At 43.5% G+C, this 23,714-nt stretch overlaps 1 protein-coding gene across 11 annotated transcripts in view; it reads right to left on the bottom strand.

Annotated features, from left to right (window-relative positions):
* Nucleotides 1-23,714, bottom strand: part of SEMA6D (semaphorin 6D) — a 79,826-nt gene that overhangs the window by 17,092 nt on the left and 39,020 nt on the right. For all 11 annotated transcript variants that reach the window (XM_081965295.1, XM_081965296.1, XM_081965292.1 and 8 more), the window contains exons 3-16: nucleotides 22,779-22,949; nucleotides 22,303-22,414; nucleotides 20,589-20,649; nucleotides 20,408-20,470; nucleotides 19,882-19,983; nucleotides 18,961-19,051; nucleotides 18,116-18,235; nucleotides 11,766-11,854; nucleotides 8,103-8,320; nucleotides 6,574-6,705; nucleotides 5,083-5,238; nucleotides 2,154-2,327; nucleotides 524-664; nucleotides 359-436 (exon numbers count right to left, since the gene is read on the bottom strand). In XM_081965295.1, coding sequence (XP_081821421.1) covers nucleotides 359-436; nucleotides 524-664; nucleotides 2,154-2,327; nucleotides 5,083-5,238; nucleotides 6,574-6,705; nucleotides 8,103-8,320; nucleotides 11,766-11,854; nucleotides 18,116-18,235; nucleotides 18,961-19,051; nucleotides 19,882-19,983; nucleotides 20,408-20,470; nucleotides 20,589-20,649; nucleotides 22,303-22,414; nucleotides 22,779-22,887 — 1,646 coding nt within the window. In that variant the 5' untranslated portion in view covers nucleotides 22,888-22,949. The remainder of the gene's footprint in view (nucleotides 1-358; nucleotides 437-523; nucleotides 665-2,153; nucleotides 2,328-5,082; nucleotides 5,239-6,573; nucleotides 6,706-8,102; nucleotides 8,321-11,765; nucleotides 11,855-18,115; nucleotides 18,236-18,960; nucleotides 19,052-19,881; nucleotides 19,984-20,407; nucleotides 20,471-20,588; nucleotides 20,650-22,302; nucleotides 22,415-22,778; nucleotides 22,950-23,714) is intronic.

Consider the following 23,714-nt stretch of genomic DNA (forward strand, 5'->3'; position numbering starts at 1 on the left):
TTTAAGGGCTTAAAAGCTTATTCTACCACATTAATCTTTAAGATATTTTATGGAGCAGAATGTGATGTTGATAGTCTGGTGGCCTAGTGGTGAAAATGCTTGCCTTCCACTTGGAAGGCTGAGGGTTCAATCCTAGGTAGCAGATGTTTCTCTCCTAGGGCACAAAGAAAAGGTAACTGCTGTGAACTCCCCATAGGTGTCAGGAAGGGCATCCAGCTAGTAAACTCTCACCTCCATCCAACTGCCCTGACTCTACCCCAAATCAGGGGATTACAGAGTTGCAAAAGGGCATTTAATGTCATGCTGGTAACCTTTTGTGCAGCGATGTACAACTCAACAATAAAATGGCTCTACTTACAACATGCTTGCTCTCACTCTCCCGCAGGATCCGTGGGCCAACCAGCCACAGTAAGGGTCCCGAGAAGCAATGCAAGTCCTACAGCAAAACCAAGTGAGATAGGAGTCATCCATTGTCCTGATCAACTGGCAGAAACAATGGCATGAAGTTGTACAGGCACCTTACTTTTTACACGATCCATGACGCTCACAACGACTGAGGGGAATTCTAACGATGCAGCTGGAGAACGCAATGAACAACGCATGGTGCTCTTTGTCCAGTTGCAGAGAGACAACTTTTTTGTCCTCTTCACCATCCCCATTACATCTGTGGGAGACAGAAAATTTAAGATCTTTAGTTGTTGATGCTTATCATCTCAAGCCTATACAGACCTAGGTTACTTCCGTGTTTTCTCGAAAATAAGACAGGGTTTTATTTTATTTTGACCCCCAAAATAAGCACTTGGCCTTATTTTGGGGGAGGTCTTATTATTTTTGAGGTGCAGGAGGCGGGGAGCGTGGTCACCTCCTGGCTGCTGCTGTGTTGCAATATTTTCGGGGAGGGCTTATTTCAGCGCATGTGGGCAAAAGCCCGATTAAGCTTATTATCCTGGGAGGTCTTATTTTCAGGGAAACAGGGTTTGTCTTTCAATTACTTTGTTAAAAGAACTTCTCCCACATGGATGTTGGAGGACCACAGTTAGTTGAAAGAAGACATATGGAAGTCTTCTGCAATTTTGTACCCTCCAGCCCAAAGGACAATGATATGTTGGGGAAGTATGACCTAATCAGAGAAACCAAGTAGAATTCCAGGAGTAAAGTGATGGATGAACTTCTACAACTCTTCTCTTCAAGTTGCCTGAGGGGCAAACAAGGACAAACCAAACTAAGACAAACCAGTAACTCTCCTCTGCCTTTGACAACCTCAACCACTAAAATGCGTTCTTCAACAGAGCAATTTCCATTAGCTAGACTCCTAAGGTAAAGGTAAAGGTTTCTCTTGCACATACAGTATGTGCTAGTCATTCCCAACTCTAGGGGGTGGTGCTCTTCTCCATTTCAAAGCCGAAGAGCCAGACATCTCCGTGGTCATGTGGCCGGCATGACTAAACACCGAAGGCGCCCGGAAGGCTGTTACCTTCCCACCAAAGATGGTCCCTATTTTCCTACTTGCAGTTTTACATGCTTTCGAACTGCAAGGTTGGCAGAAGCTGGGACAAGTCATGGGAGCTCATGCCATTAAATAGCGCTAGGGATTCGAACCTCCGAACTCCGACCTTTCTGATCGAAAAGCTCAGCATCTTAGCCACTGAGCCAACGCATCTCCCCAGACTTCTAGACAAGGCCAATTGTTGTTATGTTATGAAAAGAGAAGATCTGGTGAAGCCTCCAGAATTTTATTACCAATTATCATTTTAATCGTTATTCATGACTTCATCGGCTTTTGCACATTACTTTTTTCCTCTGATTATTTTTACCCAGAGGATAACAAGTGGATGTTGATAAACTTGCACAGTTCTGGAGCATCGGCCATATACTGGCGCATGCCCATGCATACGTACATGAAAAGAAAACGTGCTCACCTCAACGCAAGCATGGCCCAACTATGTTTTTAAATTATGCAAACCCACATTTCTTTAAAGACGGGGCTTCACTAAGACAGGATGAGATGACAGAGGGAGTGAAATGTCATTGAAGTGGGAGGAAGGGAGGAAGGAAGGAAGCTCTTTTCAATCAAGTGGCTAACAGCAAAAGGCACTCGAACAAGATGGACCCCGTCAAAACGTTCGCAGCCATTCTCATAAAAGAAGACCTACTTTGCATGATTGAAAGCATCAATCTCTTCCAGCAAGATGCTGTCGTTCAGAGAAAAAGCTTTGGTCTTCGCCAGGATCTTAAGCACCATTCCGGCTTCGGAGCCCACAAAGATGACAGTGTAGTTTTGATGTGGGCCAGCTGAATGATCCACGGCTATTGCGGTCAACCGATACCTGTTGAGATCAAGATACCTCTCATCATCACTGTTCTCTGCATCCTGACATCCTGCGTGGCTTTGCAAGGACGATGGGATTTTCACAGAGAGCTTTGTGAGGATGATGGGGAGTAGATCCTATCGAGAGCAGTGCTCCCTGCGCATGCGCATACTGGGAACAGGCTCCAGCTGTTCGTCTGCCTCACTGATGTCTGACTCTGAAGGCAGCTGGTAACTGGCATACGACTCTGGCCCCCTCTCTGCCTCCGACACAGAGCCCTCATCAGTGCCTTCCCCAGCCTCCAGGACTGGCCCATCTTCCTCCCCAACCTGTCCAAATCTGCAGACATCACTTTCTTTAAGGAAGGCTGCTCTCCAAAACCTTGTTTTCCATAGCTTTGAAAGAGAAGCACACCAGCTTTTGCCAATGGTGTGTGACTGGGCTACCTTTTCATCGCAGCCACAACATTAATCAAATAAAGGTTCCTCGTCATGGGTACAGCATATTTTGTATGTGGGAAAGAAAGAAAAAAACAACATGCTCAATAACTATAAAATGCCTCTCTTCATGGCACCTGCATTAATCAGCCTTCCCTTGTGGTACAATCGTGGTGAGATAGAGGAAGGTGAGCAGTTTGTACGTGCGTGTTTTTAAACTTATTTATAAATGTCATTCATCTTCCAATGAACAATAATGACACATTATAGCAACAACCATAACAACAGATCACCATCATCTGGAACACAACCAGTCAGATATCACAGTGGCCAAAAACTAAAGTGTACAATTGATTGATATCGCTATACCAGGAGACAGCAGAGGAAAAAAAAAATCACAAAACACTGTGACCTGGCCATCAAAACTACGTGATTATGGATGAGACATGTAACAGTGGTACCCATTGTCATCGGGGCACTTGGTACCATGTCCAAAAACTTTTCAAAGTACATCAAGAAATTGTAGCGCCCTGCAATAACACCAGTGGAGCTGCAAAAACCTGTGCTACTGTTCTGACCGAGGCTTCCCGAAAGCATGAAACAAACTCCTGGCCCCGACAAAAACTCCTTTTATTAATTTACAGTGAATTTGCTCATTCACAAAGTCTTTCAAGGGAGTATTTACAGTCACAGACCTTATCTGGCTTGGAGAGCAGCCAGACCGATATCTGCAAAACATGGCAAGGAGTCTCAGAGAGTCACGAACCAATGAAGCGAAGTAATTGTCTCCTGCAAACTCCACTCCCCTTTCGCTCCTCTTTTATTTCCTTTACTTGGCCTTACTCCCAAGTCGACCCTTGTTCTTTAGCTGTTCCCTTCATCTTGCAACTCTGTGCATCCCCACACTGGGAACAGGCTCCATCTGTTCATCTGCCTCACTGATGTCTGACTCTGAAGGCAGCTAATAACTGGCATACGGCTCTGGCCCCCTCTCTGCCTCAGACGCAGAGCCCTCATCAGAGTCTTCCCCAGACTCCAGGACTGGCCCAGGTTCCTCCCCAACCTCCTCACTGTCCGAATCTGCTGCCAGCTCTGCTGGCCGCTGGTGGGTCACAACAACTACTCAGAACATTGTACATTTTTAAAAGATACTTGGTTGATACCTAGGATGTTGGTAGCAACCCGTATCAACCACCAGCGCCAGTGAATGATATTTGTGATACATTTTTAAACTGTTCCGTTGGCTGAGTTTCATGTTTAATGAATAATTATAATAATAAAAAAACATGTTGGCAGCACTGAAACCAACTAGAACTGGAGAGCAGGTGATACCAAATTGGAAAAGGAGGAAGTTGTTGATCCTTCTGCTCCATGGATTCTCCCTGGAGGGAATTACACAACCGAGAATCCACCACTCTGATTAACGCCCACCGACCCCTGTTTAATGAGAGGCGCCGTAAAGCTAACAGTGCCAATTTTAAAACTCAAGTAGGTCCACATGGAACATATAATTAAGATATGTTAAATCTGAGCTGCAAATTGAGTTAGAAGATTTCACACCAACTTATGATACACTTGAAAATGGACACAATCTTTTTATTTACTTATTTGATTTTCATCCCGCCTTCATTACGTTATAAGTAACCCAAGGCTGCGAACATAAGTGAAATCCTCAGGGTGAAATCCAGAAGGTTCTGACAGGTTCTGGAGAACTGGTAGCGTAAATTTTGAGTAGTTTGGAGAACCAGCAGCGGAAATTTTGAGTAGTTTAGAGAACCGGCATGGAAATTTTGAGTACTTCAGAGAACTGGCAGTGGAAATTATGAGTAGTTTGGAGAAAAGGCAAATGCTACCTCTGGCTGGCCCCAGAGTGGGGAGGGAATGGAGATTTTACAGTGTTCTTCCCCAGCTATGCCCACCAAGCCATACCCACAGAACCGGTAGTACAAACATTTGAATTTCACCACTGGTAATACTCCTCCTTCCTAATACCTACCTACTTTTTTTAAAAAAAATGCGTCTTCAAAACCTTGGTGTGTCTTATACTCCGATGCGTCTTATACTCCGAAAAATACGGTAGTCCAGTTGCAGTGACTAAACCGTCAAACAACTCTACCTGGACAGTTGGGAAATTGCAACACGCTTTGTGGAGGAAACCCCTGAGGTTGGTGTAGCAGGAGAGTCAGTACGTTCCAGTGACTTTCTACCTAACTGACTTGCTCTGACTTGGTGATGCTCTTTGGATGAGCAGCGAAGGGCTCCGTGCCTTCTGTCATTAAGGTGGGAGTGGGGTTCCTGTTTCAGAACGGCTGCTCCTTGGCCCGGCGTCCTCTTACCTGACTCGTGTCTTTGTGAACCACGGCTCCTCGATGACAGACGGGATGGCGGAATCCATCAAAGGGTGGGACTTGATGAAAGAAAGCGTTTCATCTGGGAAATCAATGGAGGTTTTGTAAGCCTCTGCTGGGCTGTGTTTTGCACAGGAACCAGGTCTGAAAGGAAAGCAACGTGGTTTCTTTTAGAGAGAGTAAAAATAGCACACACACCCCACCCAAAAAAAAGGCCGAAGGGGAGAGCCATAAATTCAGGGGCTGAAGGAAACCTGCTGCCCTAGAATCATTTTTAGAAAGGAATTGAACAAGACGCTGGACGAAATTTTCGCTGGAACTCAAATTCCTTCGAGGCGATTGCTGCTGGATTTGCTCACATTTGGCTGAGTGGTTGGCAATTTTAGTTATTAGCGTTTTAGTTATTTGCGTTATGGGAATTCAGCCATTGCCCCAACCAGTTGTGCGAATGAGACAATCGTGTTAAATCATAATATAGTTACCATATTTTTCAGAGTATAAGACGCACCTTTTTCCCCCCCAGAAAAGAGGGTGAAAATACTTAAATACTTATACTGAAATACTTATACAGTGAATACAGCATTTTTGGCCTACCGAAACCCTGACCCCTTTGCAAAAATGGACGTGGAAAGGGTTTGGGAGGCCTGCAAAGTGCTCCTGGGGGCTGGGGAGGGCAAAAACAAGCAAAACACAGGCTGTTTTTGCTCGTTTTTGCCCCCTCCAGCACTTTGGAAGGGACCCCCTAGAAAGAGTGCAGAGAAGAGCAACCAGGATGATGAGGGGACTGGAGGCTAAAACATACGATGAACGGTTGCAGGAAATGGGCATGGCTAATCTAGTGAAGAGAAGGACCAGGGGAGACATGATCGCAGTCTTCCAATATTTGAGGAGCTGACACAGAGAGGAAGGGGTCAAGCTGTTTTCCAAAGTACCTGAGAGCCAGACAAGGAATAATAGATGGAAACTGAACAAGGAGAGATTCAACCTAGAAATAAGGAGGAACTTTCTGACAGTGAGAACAATCAACCGATGAAACAGAAGTTGCCTTCAGAGGTTGTGGGAGCTTCATCCCTGGAGGCTTTCAAGAAGAGATTGGACTGCCATTTGTCAGAAATGGTGTAGGGTCTCCTGCTTGAGCAGGGGGGTTGGACTAGATGACCTACAAGGTCTCTTCCAACACTGTTAATGTGTCAAAGTTCAAGCAAAGAGGTGAATTCCTACTGCTGGACCAAACTTTTCCAGTGTTGGGTAGTTGTGACACTGTAGGATTCCGGGTGAACTTCAAGCCGCAGAGCAAAGTTATCTGCTCAACGCAAAGCCCTTGGAGGCACCATATTTCAGTCTCCAAAGGTGAGGCTGATGCCTTGATAAGCGGCTTTGAGATAACTGTGCAAGGGTGCAGTTCTGTGCAACCAAAACACCTTCGAATCAAAACAGGCCAGCGAAGCTTTGCACAGCCCCCGTACACAAACGTATTACCTTGGTCTCGGCACTTTGTCTTCGGGTACAGCTGTCCAAACAGAATCTGGGGTTTTCTGCTCTTTAAATCTCCCTTTGAAGACTTTCTCAATGTCTTCCATGTTGAAAGCGCAAACGGCTGATCCGGGGATGCTGCCAAAGACACACAAAAGGGGCTGTCAGAAAAAGAGGCATGCGGTTCATGCCAACAGTGACTGGCAGGACTTCCCCTTATTTTTATTTCAAATATTTTTTATTATTATTTACGTATAAGTATATGAAACACAGTGGGACCATCCTTGCGTTTCATCTGCCATAGAAGCCAAAGTACAAGACCAATGACATATTATTTACACATTTCTCTGGTTTTGCAGCTCGCTGATGATTAAATAATATTTAAACTGATTGGATATCACTCTGAGAACTTCCAATTATTCAAGTACAATTAATAAATAAATACCCTCTCAGCCTTTAAAAACATCAGCTAAAAATAAATGGATGCAGTCCAGAGGTGGGTTCCTGCCGGTTTGCTCTGGATTGGGCTCCGCCCGCCCAGACAGAAGCGTCGTGCGAGCGTGCATGCGTGCATCCACGAGCGAACCGGTAGCAAAATAAATTGAAACCCACCACTGATCCCTGGAAATCTGCAAAAGTTGCACTACACTGTAAGTTTTCAGTAAGCCCAAGGAGGAAATGATCAAATGTGTGATTGTAATCGTTTTCAAAACGAAATGAAGTCAAACGCATTTATTTATTTTATTCCGGCCCCAACCACGTTTTTTTTTTAAAGTGTAAGTCCTAGGCAAAAGGTGAGCTTTTGCTTACAAAATGTTGTACTTGTGTTTCACAAATGCAAGAGTCGGTGAAAACAGCACTTATCTACACTCCATCACCAACTACTACAATTGTCAATTTTGTGGATGTGTGTACGTATACACACACGCACACACACAACGTTTTCCGTGTTCCGACTCCTCCCACCTCGTGTTTCCAGCCATTGATAAAATCTATTCCACGTGTCATAATATTCTGTCCCTCCTTTGTTTTTTAATTCTAACGTTTGTCTATCCATTTCTGCGCCTGTTAATATCTTCCTTGTTATCTCCTCTTCTTGAAGGGACATTTTCACTTTTCGCATTGCTGGGCATACGCCCTTCTCGCTGTTGTCAGGATACGAAGTGTTAGGTAGATTGACCCTTTGCGATAGCCTTCTGTTACAATACCTAATAGCAATAATTCTGGCTTGAAATCTGTACGTTGCCCAACCCTTTGTTCTAGCCACGTCTGAATTGGTAACCCAAATCTCCTTGCTTTTTTTTTTTACTGGTCCACCACATGTGGTGGTATGTGCCTGGTGATTGTTTACATTTCCAACATTTTGGGGATGTGTTCCTAAACATCTTAGCCAATCTTGCCGGGGGGGGGGGGGGGAGATGCCACCTGTAGAACGTTTTATAAAGATTCCCTTTGTACGATGTGGCTAATGTCAATTGCTGATTTCTTTCGCAGGCGGGACTTCCCTTTATGATGTAGAGTTTTTCCCTTCTCACCTGTTCAGTTGCGTGGTGAAAACACCAACCACAGTAGGGATGCCACTGATTTCAATGATGTCTGTGATAGACTGCAGCACATCGAAGTAGAAAAACGAATCCCCAGGTACTGAGCAGTTGAGACGTGCTTTCAGGAAGGACGTCCAGTGCTTTTCCAGCACTCTCTGAGAGCCTCCCATGTCATTTTTGCAGATGCGAGCTACGCGGGAATAGACAGCCTGAAGGAGAGGGACAACCATAATCACAAAAGCCTTGGCTAAGACAGGCAAGTCTTAGAGGTGGTACCCAACGCCACGTAAATTAAATCAAACAGATGGGTAAATATTCAAATATTTGGATGGATGGCTGGAAACTAATCAAGGAGAGAAGCAACTTAGAACTGGGGAGAAACTTCCTGACAGTTAGAACAATTAATCAGTGGAACAGAAGTTGCCTCCAGAAGTTGTGAATGCCCCAACACTGGAAGTCTTTAAGAATATGTTGGATAGCCATTTGTCTGGAACAGTATAGGGTTTCCTGCCTAGGCAGGGGGTTGGACTAGAAGACCTCCAAGGTCCCTTCCAACGATTGTATTGTATTGCATTTGTTGGAGGTGCAAGAAAGAGTTTGGAACATATAAACATGTGTGGTAGGGTTGCGACAGGGCACAAAAAATATGGGACATGGCGTTTAGAGAAATTAGAACACTTTTGAATGTAAATTTAGACAAGTCACCGAGAATTCCATTATTGTTGCTGGTTGGAAAAACGGGATATAAATGAAACAAAAAAAAAAGGAATTGATTGTAAATTTGATAAGGGCAACTAGATTAGTGATGGCTAAATATCGGGGACGAAATTGGGATATTCAAAGGAATGAGTGGTATGATGAAATTTGGAGTATGGCAACAAATGATAAATCAACAACAGAAATTAAATTTAAAAAGGGGAGGACCACAGCAGACAATTATAATGAGTATAAGTCAAATCAGAATTGGTTTGATTGGATTTAAACAATACAGCCAAAAAATGAACAGAAGTCAATGCAAGCATTTTGTATCAACCCATCATTACATTACCTACATTACAATAACTCGGTTAAACTCAGCCTCAAATATAAGATCTAGCAAGAGCATTAATGAAGCCTATTAATTAGTTAATCCTGATTAATCTTCAAAGGAAAGAAAAAAAAACCCCAAGGAAGTCCAGTTCCGCTTTGGGGAAAAAAATCACCTTTGGGATTTGATTTGGATTGGGTCAGGAGTAATTCGCCCATCCTTTCTATCTATCACTTTGTAGATGAGATTGATTTTAAAGCATTTACGCTGGAGGGTATCACAGTGTCCTTGGCTTTAGAGTGGAATTCCAGCTGCATTCCAACAAGTTGATAGGGCCGAGGTAAACATGATATTTCTTTTAATTCCAATTCATTGTATTTACCCCTTTTGACCTATTCAAGATTACAAAATTGCCAACAATTTTTGGATAGGCTCTAAGGGCCACAACGAAGGTTTTTTTTGGGTATGTGACACATATGCCCTTGAGACACAGATGCTTTCAAGCTTCACTTATGCAACTCTGTCCTATTCTAAATCCACGGAAATAAAGTCCAGAGTCAACGGTTGCGATGGATAAACAAACACACAAATAACTAAATAGAAAATAAAAGAAGCAAGGCTGGACTGTAGATTAGCCACCTGGTAGCATCTAGACAAAATATTCTTGAGTTCTTCTATGCATAGGCATCCCCAGCTGTTTCCCCAGTTTCTGAACAGAGAAAACAGGTGGTTAAGGAAGTAAACCAATGGCTGTATGTTTTTTGTTGTTTTCACTCAAGACAAAGTTAAAATAGAAAACTCCCCCCCCCCCCCAAAAGGACAAAAATACCAAAACAATCAAAACAGTAAAAAGGAAATAAAAGGTGCATTCCCCCCACCCACAACAACACATACTGTATACATCTATTAGCCCCAGAGGTTGTATTCAGACGGTTTTGTCTGGTTCTGGAGAACCGGTAGTAGAAATTCTGAGTAGTTCGGAGAACCGGCAAATACACCTGTGGCTGGCTCCGCCCCGCCCATTTCAGGAGTCCACGCTCATCCTGTTTTGGCTCCTATCTCCCTAATTGAGCACTGATTAATACATTAATACTACATGTTGTAGTAATGTATCTTTTTTTGGGGGGGGGAGTGAGAAAATAATGGTGTTTGGATCTTGGGCTTTCTGGCCCCCTTGTTAAGGTGGACTCAGAATGATTCTCCTTAGCTGAACAAAGTTTGGGGCTTTTAAAGTTTTGACGTGTCCACGTATACAGACAAGTCAGGTGAGACCCCCAACAGCGACGTGCGGAGGAGGAAGAGGGAAGGAAGAGGCAATAAAGGGACAGGTCATGTAGCAAAATAGCAAGAACAATGGCCTCAGAGCAAGGATTGTTCTCCACATTATATTCTGCTGGTAATTGAAAAAAAACCTAGTTAAGATGGAACTATTTGGGAGGGATTTAGGGGAAATAACAGACCGGATCTGTTTTGATTTGGGTCGGTTAGACTGTTGTGATTATTTTATGAGGTTTTGTACTTAAGTCTTGATTGCCACATTTGTATTATGGCGGTTATGCCGTGCGAAGTTAACCGCCCAGAGTCTGCTCTGATGAGATTATAAGAATATAAAAATAAATAGAGAAGGCTGTGATGAGACAGAGAAGGAAGGTTTGTTCACGCTGCCCTGAGCTCTGAAGACGAGGGCCGTCATAAAAATGGACGACGTTCGAGACAACAAGGAAGGCAAGTGTCACGTACTGCGTTGAAGACTCCCAATCCACGGTGAAATGCAATCAGCCAAACGACTTCTCTGGAGGAGGTCTAACTTTTCCAAATTACAGAACAAAGCAGTAGCGGCATGAATGCAAGAGCAGGGGCCATATTAAAAGTTCAATTTAAAGAGAGGAAAAAAATCGGCAAAAATTGAATGCTGGGATCCCGTATATCTGTCTTTGGGTTTAGAGCAAGCTGCACTGATCACAAAGGTTTCTCTTTTGGCTTAATTTCAAAGCCTTTGTTGTAAAGCAAGGGTGTCAAACTCGATTTCATTGAGGGCCACATCAGGGTTGTGTTTGACCTCAGGAGGCTGGGATGGGTGTGGCCAGTTCGAGGTCACTTGTGTTAGGGGTACCTCTGGTGGTCTGAGTGCCAGCAAAAACAGGCTCCCGAGCTCTGTTTTCAGCTGCAATGGCCTCCTGCAATCTTCTGCCAGTGAAAGTGGAGCTCCGTTTTCGCTGGCAGAGGCGCAGCAGACTGGTCCTTCACTATTTCCAGGGCTACCTCGCTGGCCAGATCTAAGCCCCCCGAGGGCTGGATCCAGTCTGCAGGCCTTGAGTTTGACACTCCTGTTGGTAAAGGGTCAACCTGGTGTAAAAACTATTTACGGTCTCTTCCATAATAAAATATAACTGAACCTGAGGTCTTGGTTTGAGAACGCAGCAGCACAACCAAGAGAGAAAACGGGAAAAGAAAGAGGGACATTCCACAGCCTTCTTCAGCAAGCCAAAGTATGAAAATACCACCCTTGTAGAAACAAATCAAACAAATAGAAGACGGTCCACGCCTTTGTAAGCCTCTTGTTTTTGCTCTCAAGAAATCAACTCTTGAGACTCTTATCGTAACACGCGGTTTGCGTTTAGCCTTACCTTGCCTAAATTGTTATGTTCCACAGCAATCTCTCGAAAGAAGAAATAAACAAAGTTCCCGTATTCGATGGCATGAAGGAAATGGGGCTCTGAAAGGCACAAGGGAAAGGGGAGCAGTCAAAATATTTTGCTCACGGACAGTTAAAAAAACATTGAATTATTGAACATTGAATTATTCTGATTAAATCCACTACTGGTCTTAAAAAGGATGGTGATGTTTCTTCAGTATCCTCTTTGTCAGGTTCCTTCCTCCCTCCCTCCTTTCCTCCCTTCCCCCTTTATCCATTTTCCTTCCCTCCCTCCCTTCTTTCCTCCCTCCCTCCCCTTCTTTCTCCCTCCCTCTCCTTCTTCACCCCTCCCTCCCCCCATAGGGAAAATTCTATTTTCCTTCCTTCCTTTCCTCCTTCCCTTGTTTCCTCCCTCCCTCCCTTGTTTCCTCTCTCCCTCCCCTTCTTCCTTCCCCCTTTATCCATTTTCTTTCCCTCCCTCCCCTTCCTTCTCCCTCCCCCCCTCCCCCCATAGGGAACATTCTACTTTCCTTCCTTCCTTTCCTCCCTCCCTTCTTTCCTCTCTCCCTTCCTTCCCTTCTTCCTTCCCCCTTTATCCATTTTCCTTCCCTCCCTTCTTCCCTCCCTCCCCTTCTTTCTCCCTCCCTCTCCTTCTCCCTCCCTTCCTCCCCCCATAGGGAAAATTCTAAACGTAATCGGTTTTAACATCACCAACTTTAAAATGAGAGTTGTACTTAATTTACGCAATGTTATGGTGCTTGTTAATTTGGTTTACTTGTGATTTTCATCTTTTTTTTGCTTCTTTTTCCTACTTTAAATTACTTGTTATATTTAAGGAAGGGAAAGAGACAGAACTGTCTTATAAGCCTTTAAATAGGATAATTTATAATATGATCTCCTTCCTGCCACAACACTCCCTCTCTAAACTCAGGAAAATATAGCAGTGGTGGGATTCATCCGGTTCGCACCTATTCGGGAGAACCTGTTGTTAACTTTCTAAGCAGTTTGGAGAACCGGTTGTTGGAAGAAATCTCATTTTGTTGTCATCGTCTCCCCCCCCCACACTTTACAGGGCTAATCCTGTAAGGTAGGCAGGAAGGAGACATTCTGGTGTTGTTTCTCGCCTCATCTTTATTGCCCTGCTTACAGAGACTACCTCTCCGGTTAACCCTGATTGCATTGTAACAGCTAAGGCAAAGCACCCATCAACATGAGTGACGTTGAGTTGGCCACGCCCAGTCATGACCACTGAGCCCTGCCCACCCAACTGGTCCTTAGGGCAGAGAACTGGTTGTTAAGTTATTTGAATCCCACCGTTGAAATATAGCTAGAGCAGAAGGTAAAAGCACACACTGCCTTGTAAGTTTCTTGTTACTACAGTCTTAATAACGTGTAGGCATAGTTTTCCTCTGGAGTTAATTCTTGATCTGGGGTACCTTGTAGGCCGGACACTACAGAGCGGATGGAGAAAGTTACATGCCTAGATTCACTTTCCATCATTTCTGGAAATGGTTGGAAAAAGTCCTTAGATGAACTTTGGTCATCTGCTGTCAGGTGACGAATAGCCTATATTTAGCTCATGGGACTAATGGAATCAGGAACCGAGAATCCAATTATTGGTTTATCTAATCTACTGCCACTGTTTTGCTTGGTTCAGTAAAAGGACTTTCCCTGCAAATCTGGTACCCAAAAGCAATTTTGATGGGAAATGAAAGGGACCGTACCAGGCATTTTGGGGGATGCAAGTCATCTATTTGGGGATTAAGTGTCTGCCATTGTCTAATTGGCACACAGGAAACTCAAAGCATAGGATTTGCCATTCTTTGTATCTCCTCGGGCAAACCATGGAAATGTTCAGGTAGTTAGGAGGTATTTCTTCAGTCCAGCTAATGGACTGTAAAAAGACCCCCGAGGAATTGGGCTAAAGCTCCATGGTCTTCATTACTACGGCTTAATTCGTTTGCTGAGTTGATTGGTTGGAGGATGAGAATGGCTTTATTCTTGGGCCACATTGGGGAAAAAAATGTAGGCTTCCTACTTTGGATTATACTACGTTGAAAGTTTGGAGCAAAAAAGCTTGGACATAAATATTGCAGCTGGTGGATCTTTCATGTCAATGCACCAAGACATTGGGGCTGACGAGAAATATGCTGAGCGTCAGGCATGCTAAAAAACAAGATAAAATATTGCTCTCATGGAGAAAAATGCGCATTCTGTTGATTTACTATGTTTTCGGCATTATACAAGACTAATAGAACGATCCTGTGCAGGTTTGATTAAGAGATTTATTCCTACTGAATATACAGGAGTTTCCAGATAACTGTAGATAGAAATTGTGGCTGCTGTCATTTCAAAATAAATTATTATTTTTTGAGTTCTAGCTCTGATGGGTATTAATGCAATGTATAATTTTGAAGACGTTTAAATCTACAATTAACATTTTAAAAAGGCAGGGCGGGGGAGGGAGGGAAGAGTAAAATAAATTACTCCAGGGGAAATTTGCTAATGTACCATAATGGATTAAGTACTCCCATTGCAGGTAGTCCTTGACGTACAACCAACATTGAGCCCAAAATTTCTGTTGGTAAGCAAGACCGTTGCTCCATTTGACACCTTTCTTGTCACAGTTGAATCACTGCAGTTATTGAGTTAGCGACTCAGTTGTTAACTGGCTCCTGCATTGGCTTTGCTGATCAGAAGATCAAAAAAAGGGGATCACATCACCCCAGGATACTGCAACCGTCATAAGTACATGTCAGTTGCCAAGACTCGGAATTTTGATCAAGTGACCACGGGGGATGCTGCCACAATTGTAAGCAGTAGTAGGATTCATTTTTTTTTATTACCGGGTCTGTGGACGTGGCTTGGTGGGCGTGACAGGGGTACTGTACACTATAAAATCTCCATTCCCTCCCCACTCCAGGGGAAGGATACTGTAAAATCTCCATTCCTTCCCCACTCCAGGGGAAGGATACTGTAAAATCCCCATTCCCTCTTCACTCCAGGGGAAGGATACTGTAAAATCTCCATTCCCTCCTCACTCCAGGGGAGGAATACTGCAAAATCCCCATTCCCTCCCCACTCCAGGGGAGGAATACTGCAAAATCCCCATTCCCTCCCCACTCCAGGGGAAGGATACTGTATAATCCCCATTCCCTCCCCACTCCAGGGGAAGGATACTGCAAAATCCCCATTCCCTCCCCACTCCAGGGGAAGGATACTGCAAAATCCCCATTCCCTCCCCACTCCAGGGAAAGGATACTGTATAATCCCCATTTCCTCCCCACTCCAGGGGAAAGATACTGTAAAATCTCCATTCCCTCCCAATCAGCTGGAACTTGGGAGGCAGAGAATAGATGGGGGCATGGCCAGGGATGAGTTGTTACTGGTATTACTGCCAGTTCAGTGCAAATATATATATATATACATGTCTGCAATGGAGATTGTTCTGTGCATGCACATAAACAAAAATCAAGTTGGTGCCAATCAGTTTGGGTGCATGGGCGCTGAAACGGTGCGTGGGCAGCAGAACTGGTCTGAACTGGTAGGAACCCACCTCTAGGTGGGGCCAATCAGAAGTGGTATTTACCGGTTCTCCAAACTACTTAAAATTTCCGCTACCGATTCTCCAGAACTGGTCAGAACCTGCTGAATACCACCTCTGGTTGTAAGTGTGAAAAACAGTCATAAGTCACATTTTACGGTATTGTTTTTGTGACTGTTTTTCAAAACAGTCACTAAACAAATGATTTATCTGTAATCAAGAGTTCCTAAAGTGCTCAGTCACAGATCAGGATGTCTTATAGATCAGGGGTCACCAAACTTTTGGAGCTCAGGGACCACTAAATTCATAATTTTAAATCCCGCAGACCACTAATTTGAATTTATTAAAAAAAAAGACAAATAGTATTTGGTGCAATATCAAAAACGCAAATGATTTTTTCTGCAGACCACCAACATTTTCTCACGGACCACCAGTTGGTGACCGCTGCTATAGATGTTTCTGCGTCTAGCATCTCAAAGTGGGGACTCTCAGATTTAGCGAGAGAAGACAACTCTACAGAATCTAAAGCTCTTATTTGTACCCACTGGCTCCATTTCAACTGAGTAAATAAAAACAGTCGATCATTACGGGACTAACTTCCACTGAACCGTGCAAGCCTTCTCATCTCCAGAGAAAAGTTTGGAAGTTGAGAGTGTTTGGAAAACTACAGCTGAGCATTGAGCATTTTCTGCACCGGTGGTTTATAGCACCACCCAGCCATAGCTCTGAGAATAAAAAGCGGTTTGGGTTATATCACCACAGAGATGGCTGGATAATGCAAGGACTGCTAATTGCCGAAATGCTAATTACATCTGAACCCAGTTCCCAAAGCCAGCCAACTTGGATCATTATAAACCTGGCTTGTTTCCACTAAATATAGTGAAGACTGGATAGTAATTTGCAACAGACTTCCCCAACTTGGCACCCTACAGGAATGTTGGAGGTCAATTCCATGGTAGGGTGATCAACAGTCAACTCTCCCAACCAGTGTTATTTTTCAACCATGGCAGCTTCAAGATGTGTGGATTTCAGTGGTGAGATTCAATTTTATTTACTACTGGTTCTGTGGGCGTGGCTTGATGGGTGTGGCATGGCTTGGTGGGCGTGGCAGGAGAAGGATACTGCAAAATCTCCATTCCCTCCCAATCAACTGGGACTCGGGAGGCAGAGAATAGATGGGGGTGGGACCAGTCAGAGGTGGTATTTACTGGTTCTCCAAACTACTCAAATTTTCCACTACCAGTTTTCCAGAACTGGTCAGAACCTGCTGCATACCACCTCTGGTGGACTTCAATTACCACAATTTCCCAACCAACATGCCAGCAATTGGATTATGCTGCATTTGGATTCTTCCCCAGCATACCAGCTGGGGAATTCTGGGAGTTGAAGTCCACATATCTTCACATTGCCAAGATTGAAAACCATCGCTCTAAACAGCAATTCTTTGGGAACGAGAGTCTATGAATTTGAAGACCTCCAAAACTGGAAAAGGGTGAGCACTTAAGAGTTGACCCACAAATCAATATTCTTATTTACTTAATCCACATCCTATTCTTTTTGGCCAAATGTTTTTCAACTTGACTAGTAATGAAACAATAGAGTCTCCGCAACTTAACTGTATTTTTAGCCTCCCTCTTTAAAAAAGAAATCTTGCAGAAGATGATGGGAGTGGTGGGAAGAGGTAACATTAAAAAAAGAAAATCAATATCTCCCTATAAAAAGTATTCAAAGGCTATGACAGTATTAGAGATTTACAATTCCCTAGAATCCAGAAGCTAAACTCTAAAACACAGTTGTTTTGTTTTAGTTTTTAAAGTCATGGAATACAAATGAAACCCTAAGCGCAAATCCATTCGGAAGACAATTCGAACACAGAAATGAAGAAATGAAACTCCAGCTGTTGAAAGCCTTAGTTTTGGCAAGGTAAATGTTCCCCTCGCACATATGTGCTAGTCGTTCCCAACTCTAGGGGGCGGTGCTCATCTCCGTTTCAAAGCCGAAGAGCCAGCGCCGTCTGAAGACATCTCTGTGGTCATGTAGCCGGCATGACTAAATGCCGAAGGTGCACAGAATGCTGATACCTTCCCACCAAAAGTGGTCCCTATTTTTCTACTGCTTTTGAACTGCTAGGTTGGCAGAAGCTGGGACAAGTAACGGGAGCTCACTCCATTACATGGCACTAGGGATTTGAACCGCCAAACTGCAGACTTTTCTGATTGACAAGCTTAGCATCTTAGCCCTGGATTCCCTAGAATCCAGAAACAAAACTCCAAAGCACAGTTGCTTTGTTTCAGTTTTTAAACTCCCGGAATACAAATGAAAACCTAAGCGCAAATCCATTCGGAGCACAATTCAAACACGGAAATGAAGAAATGAAACTCCAGCTGTTGAAAGCCTTCGTTGCGGCAAAGAAATCACCTAAAATGCCAGCATCTCTGCCTGCTGGTCGGAGGGTAGCAGAGAGAGGAAATTAGAATAGCTGTTCTTGGCAGGCTGTCTGAGAGCTGTTGATTGCTAAGTGGCCCACAAGAGGTGGGGTGAACCCAGACTTTTTGGAGGTGGGGGGGAGGGGAAAGAGCAAACATACCTCCCTGTTTTATTAACCCCAAAAGCATGCTTTCAAATTAGGATGCCTGCGAACAATGGACTAAAATTCAAATATTCAGAATGGTGGCAAATCACGACGCTCTGGAAATGCCTACTTCAACTCTCTTCATTTTGGCGAGGACAAAAGGTTATGGGGCGGGAGGGGAAAAGAGGGAAATTGCAGGTCGCGATTCAACTTTCAACAGAAGTACCTTTTATCCACTTGGAATCATATTTTATTGTTCGCAAGGCCGACCCGTCTCCCATGCTCCGGTAAATAACGGCGTCGCTAGCCAAGAAATCCGCAACGGTGGCAGAATAGAGCTTGCCGTCTAGAAAAAGAAAATCACAAAGAACGTTTGGGTGGCAATAGGGATGCCGCCTTCTTCTACTATGGCGGCGTTCTTGCCACATCTTCTCCGTCAACAGCTATTTATATAATTTCTACCTTTCGCTTTCTCTCCCCCGCTCCCCCGCTGCCATTATCTCAATCATGTTATATATTTATTCATACGTTTTAATTTAGAGTTGGAAGACTCCTCCGAGTGACTCCTTGTAGGACAGAGCAACGGTTATAGGAAATGTGAACACTCTATTATTACCTCAGAACCGCTTCTCACGTAAACAGTTAATAAAAAGAGCGCAGAGCAGGGGCCCCGATCTAAATCTCCGGGTGATTTACAGGAGGTCACCTGAGCTCTGACTTCCAAGGGTTTCACAACAGAAGCAGGGAAAATGTGGTTTATTTTTCTTCCCCCGCTTCATTCAGAAGGCTGAAGTTAATTAAGACAGTCTGGCCAGGCCTTTTGAACAAATCTGAACTAAGGGTCTTTTTGGATTTCGCTCTGGTTAGCAGCTCTTAGAATTGAAGTATCAAGCGAAACAGGAATGAATGAATCAAGAAGTGGCCTGCAAAATAGCTTCTAATTCCACAAAAGGTATATTAGCATTTAAAAAAAAAAAAACAGAAGATGCAGTGATGTCATAGGCCTTTTCATTCCCCCCTTTTTTTGTATCCTCTATCAATATGGTCCATTAGAACAAAAAAGGTTCTCACCCGCAAAGAGGGCAACGTTGGTTTGCTTGGCATCAAATGGGCATCTGGCCAGACCACTAATTTCATCACCGTCATACTCCAAGGTACTCAGCTGAAGAAGAAATATACATTTTGGGTGTTAGGTTATTTCAGCTTCCCCTGGTCTATGTAATAAGTCAACAAAATCAGGTCTTCCTATGTCAACCTTCCTCAGAGGGGTATCTTCTAGATATGTGGGACTTCAGCTTCCATAGCTTCTAACCAGCATGGTCAAAAGCCAGCACTTCTGAAGAGAACCAAACTAAGAAGGCTAGCCTGAAGTTTCATTGACCCTCCTAAATCTGATCGCACCTCTCCTACAATGCTGAAGACATATTGCTCAAGGAAGCACACAGGGACCAGATTTTGTATCCACAAGCCTACCATCCGTGATGGATGCTTCCTTGAGGTTCAAAATTAATGAATTAGAATTACCGGGAAAGACTTACTGTATTAATATGTGTGTCTTATTGCAATCCCCTTTTCAACCATCATACAAATGAAAACCTTTGGACTACATTGGCTGCTGGCTCTTATGTTCATTTGAAAGAATCTGCAAGCTGTGATGACAACTTATGGATGGACGAGGGGACAAGGTGGGGACTGAGATACCAAGCCCTTCAATTCATCAGATTGCATAATGCAGATACAAAATTGCAGATATGCATAACTATGTCTTGAATTCAGCAGAACTGCTTCGCCATAATGCTACGTTAAATCAACATTTTATTACAGTGTGGTTAGAAAACTGACAACCCAACAAACAGATCTAAAACCAGAACTATTCTTATTAGGTATACTACCGGGGAAATAAAAGAATCATATACTTAATGTTACATGTAATTTTATATATATATATATATGGCAGAGAACAATCTGGCCAGTTTAGGCGTTGGTCCTTACCCGATAATAACGGCACATAGGATTAAAAGCATTCGTTCCGCAGACAAAGACCATCTCATCATTCCTGGGGACGAAGACTTTAATAAAATTATGGCATTCATCCTAAAAAAAGAAATTAAATTAAAAGGAGAAGAAGAAGAAGAGAGAATGGCTCACATCGCTATTCACTAGCAAATATTATTTTTGAACATGTGCTCAGTGAGCTGGAAATAAGGAGGGGGAAAAACAATCTGGGGCTAACAAAGCACTTACAATTTCAGTGCAAATGGAAGTTCTCTTTCTATCAATCCGATCAAGTGCAACTCATTTCTTAAGAATATTAATTTGGATTTTTCAATTTTGCTGGGAAAAATCAGTCTGAAAAGGACCGTGCAGTCTTCCATGGGTCCCACCTACCCCAAATTCAGATTTTTTTGCAGCGATGAAGAGATCAATGTGTTAATTAGCAGTTCTAAAACAGCATCCATCATGCCCTTCTAGAAGATTTCGGTGGGTTAAAAGTATTTTGCTTAAAAGACAAACCTACTTTGTGCTTTCCTTTCATAGCACAGTTCTCTCTGTCCTGTTGCTTTGACCGCCATGTTAATTTCTGTTCAGATAAAAGAAAGAACAAGACAATTTTGTCATCGACCAAGAATGCTTGTTTTTTTTAAAAAGCAAACAAACAAAACAACAAAACACAAAAGGTATTTACAGCATTTTCTAACCTTGCTTGGAACAACTTCCCCTTTTGGAATGTCATTCAAATTTACTGTATAAACTTGGTCCCTGGAAGAAAAAAAGAAAGAAACTGTCAGAGTTTGTTGCAGAAAAATGAAATCCAGAAATCACACACTGATAACTGATTCAGCTGGATTCATTAACTTCTTTATATACAGAATAACAGGTGAATAAATGTTCAATACCAATAGTAGATTCCTTCAACGTGGTAGACGTTACAAGCAGAACACAAGGAGGAGAGAACAGTTAGTTTCATCTCAGAGTTCAGAGCAGACAGAGTAGTTTCAGTTTCGATTCTCAGCACAGACTCAGATCTGTTTAAGCTCCCGGTCTGACTTAGTTGCTATGCCTATTCATTGGCTAACCTTGTTACCATGTCTCTCCCAGTCATGAATATTCTGACAGAAACATATCAGGAATTGGATGGATGGATAGATGGATGGATTTTATTTAATTTATTTGCCGTCCATGTCGTAGCAAATGACTCTGCGTGGCTTCCAGCATTAAAACATTAAAAACCTAACCAATAAATACCTTTAACAGAGTAAAAAAAATAGAATATCTCATTCCCCAGGCCTGTTTTGAAAACCATACTTTGACGTTGTATCAAGATCCGTTTGAACTCACACGGTCCCTCCATACCATTATTAAAAGAAGAAGCAGATATCTGTTCTTAATTAGGACCTCTCCTTTTCCCTAGATCAAAGGCTGAAACAAGCCAAGTTGGGGAGACATGGTTAAGCTTGACTTGATAATGTGGCCTACTGCAAAACCATCAACAATCATATATGGAGTCAGAAGAAATAAGAAAGGTATAAAGAATAATTGGCCTGTTCTGTCACAATAGAGTCTCCTCCTAGCATGGCGTCCTTTTTCCTCTACCTGTCCTAACCAAAAGCCCTATCAATTGTGGAGCCAACCGGCGACAGGGAGCCACAACAGAGGGATGAAAGAGCCACATGTGGCTCCATAGCCATGGGTTGCTGACCCCTGTCCTAGGCTGTGATGCCTCTTTTGGGACTTTTAGGTCATTGTCAATCAGAAAATAGGCTCTAGTTTCCTTCCAGTAGATCATTTTGATCTGCTTTTGCTCCCTTCTGTCTTTACAAGCTATCTTTATGCAATCTCTGCTTTCAGGAGATGCAACTGTCAGGCAGCCGAGTTGCATCTCAGCCTATTGGGAGCTGAACCGCGCAACCGAGTTTATGTACCATCCAAAATCAGAAGCAGGGGAAAAAAATCACTGTGGGTGAGAGAACTGGATAAGCCGTGTGTTGTGGCTTAGCGTGCTCTGCAAACCGAATTAATGGTACCTGGCTCCCCAAATCACAAAAGCAATCCATAGGTCAGCAGACGTATAACCTACTCTTTAGCTGCCAAACTTTTTGCGAGGTTCGTTCTGCGCAAGATCTTGTATTGGTACAAACAATTGTTTGTTCAAATTATGTTCTGGGTGAAAAAACAGAATCTGGAACTGCATGGATCACAGTCAGAGTTTTTCTCCTGCACCATAAATCACCCTTTCCCTGTCTTGTCTCCAAGTGCCGAGTCCTTCCTTCCTTTCCCGAAATTATCTTGTGGATTATTTTAAGACAAAGTGTATAGATGAAATGCAAAACCAGGTAGCAGATGGAGGGCGGGGGATGGGGGGGAGGGGAAGCGGGGAATTTTAATTTAATCAGTGGACTGCAGGAAAATTACCTGCCAGCTACATAAAGTGTGTCTCGAATTTTCAACATCAGTTGAAAGTCCAGCTTGTGTTGGGATTCGTTGCCTGAAGGGCGTCCTCTAAATACTGGATATTGCTTGGAATCTGCAAGTAAAAATAAGTTATGCCATCAGTCAGGATGACGGAACTGAAGAATCAATAAGCAGCATTGATTAGCTGTATATACCGGGAGCAGAAGAGCTTAAACTAAATTCTTGCGCGGAATGTCTTGAATATCAATGAATAAAAGATGGCCAGCAAGAGCCAATGAACTTAAAAAATATAAATAAAAACTTTGCACTTCCCCGCCGCCTTTTTGGCTGCAGCAGATAGAGAGAGTCCATTAAAGTCCACCTGAAACTTGGCAGCTGGCAGAAAGGAAGAATTGCCGTCACCCGGCGAGGGGGAAGGAAGAAGCAAAGAAATAAGGCAATCTCGCAACAACAGTTCGACTTTGCTGCTCACTTACAATGGTAGTCGACCATGTTAATAGGCTCATCGTCTTCTGGAAAGCTGACAGCCCAGCATCGGAAGATCGCAAGAAGCAGTGCGTAAGCTGCGAAGGGGTGAAACGTCATGGCTGCTGCGTGGGATGGATGGGGATCGGGGGGGACAGAGCACAAATGGCCAAGCGATTTACCTGCAAGAGAGGGAGGAAACCAGCATTGACCCGGGTTGATTCTCCATTCTCCAGTTCTCCTTGGCTAGCAAGCTTTGGTAAACAGTAACAGAGTGGGAAGGGGCCTTGGAGGTCATCTAGTCCAACCCCCCTGCTCACGCAGGAGATCTATATAAGGGATTCGAACCGCTGAACTGCCGATCTTTCTGATCCGCAAGCTCAGCGTCTTAGCCACTGAGCAAACGGAGTCAGGCTGCAATTTACATTCTCCACGCTGGCGAAGTCTGAGAAAATGATTCGGCTTGAAAGGTCCTTTTGTATTTGCCGACAGAAAAAAAAAAACGTGCTACATGACAGCCCCCGATTAAAACTTTTCAGCGACACGGTGACATTTGGTGTTTTTTTTAAAATTGTATGTATGTGTGCTCATTTCACAAGCGGGATTTCTCTTCTGGAAGTAGGTGACAACTGTCAGCCTGGCTGAATCACAAGGAGGCCCCAAACAGAAATACGCAGCCTTGCTGATTTGGCAGGAAGGCGGCTAATGTTCGGGATTAAAATATTAATTCAAGTGCCACCTCTTTTCTTTTCTTTTTCCCCTGGCTAATTGACGCATGGTTCTCAGTCAAGACCTTCGCCTGCAAATGAACCAGAATGCCTTCGCGAAGGGCAGGGCGCCTCAAATCCACATCAAGGTTAAGCCAATCTTTTGTGCTTTAAAGCTTTGGCAGATTGAGGAACTGTGTTTGGTTAAGATATATTGGATGTCCCAAAGCTCTAACCACT

The sequence above is a fragment of the Natrix helvetica genome (genome assembly GCF_964273705.1).
Source record: "Natrix helvetica genome assembly, chromosome: 12".
In the NCBI taxonomy this organism is placed as follows: Eukaryota; Metazoa; Chordata; class Lepidosauria; order Squamata; family Natricidae; genus Natrix; species Natrix helvetica.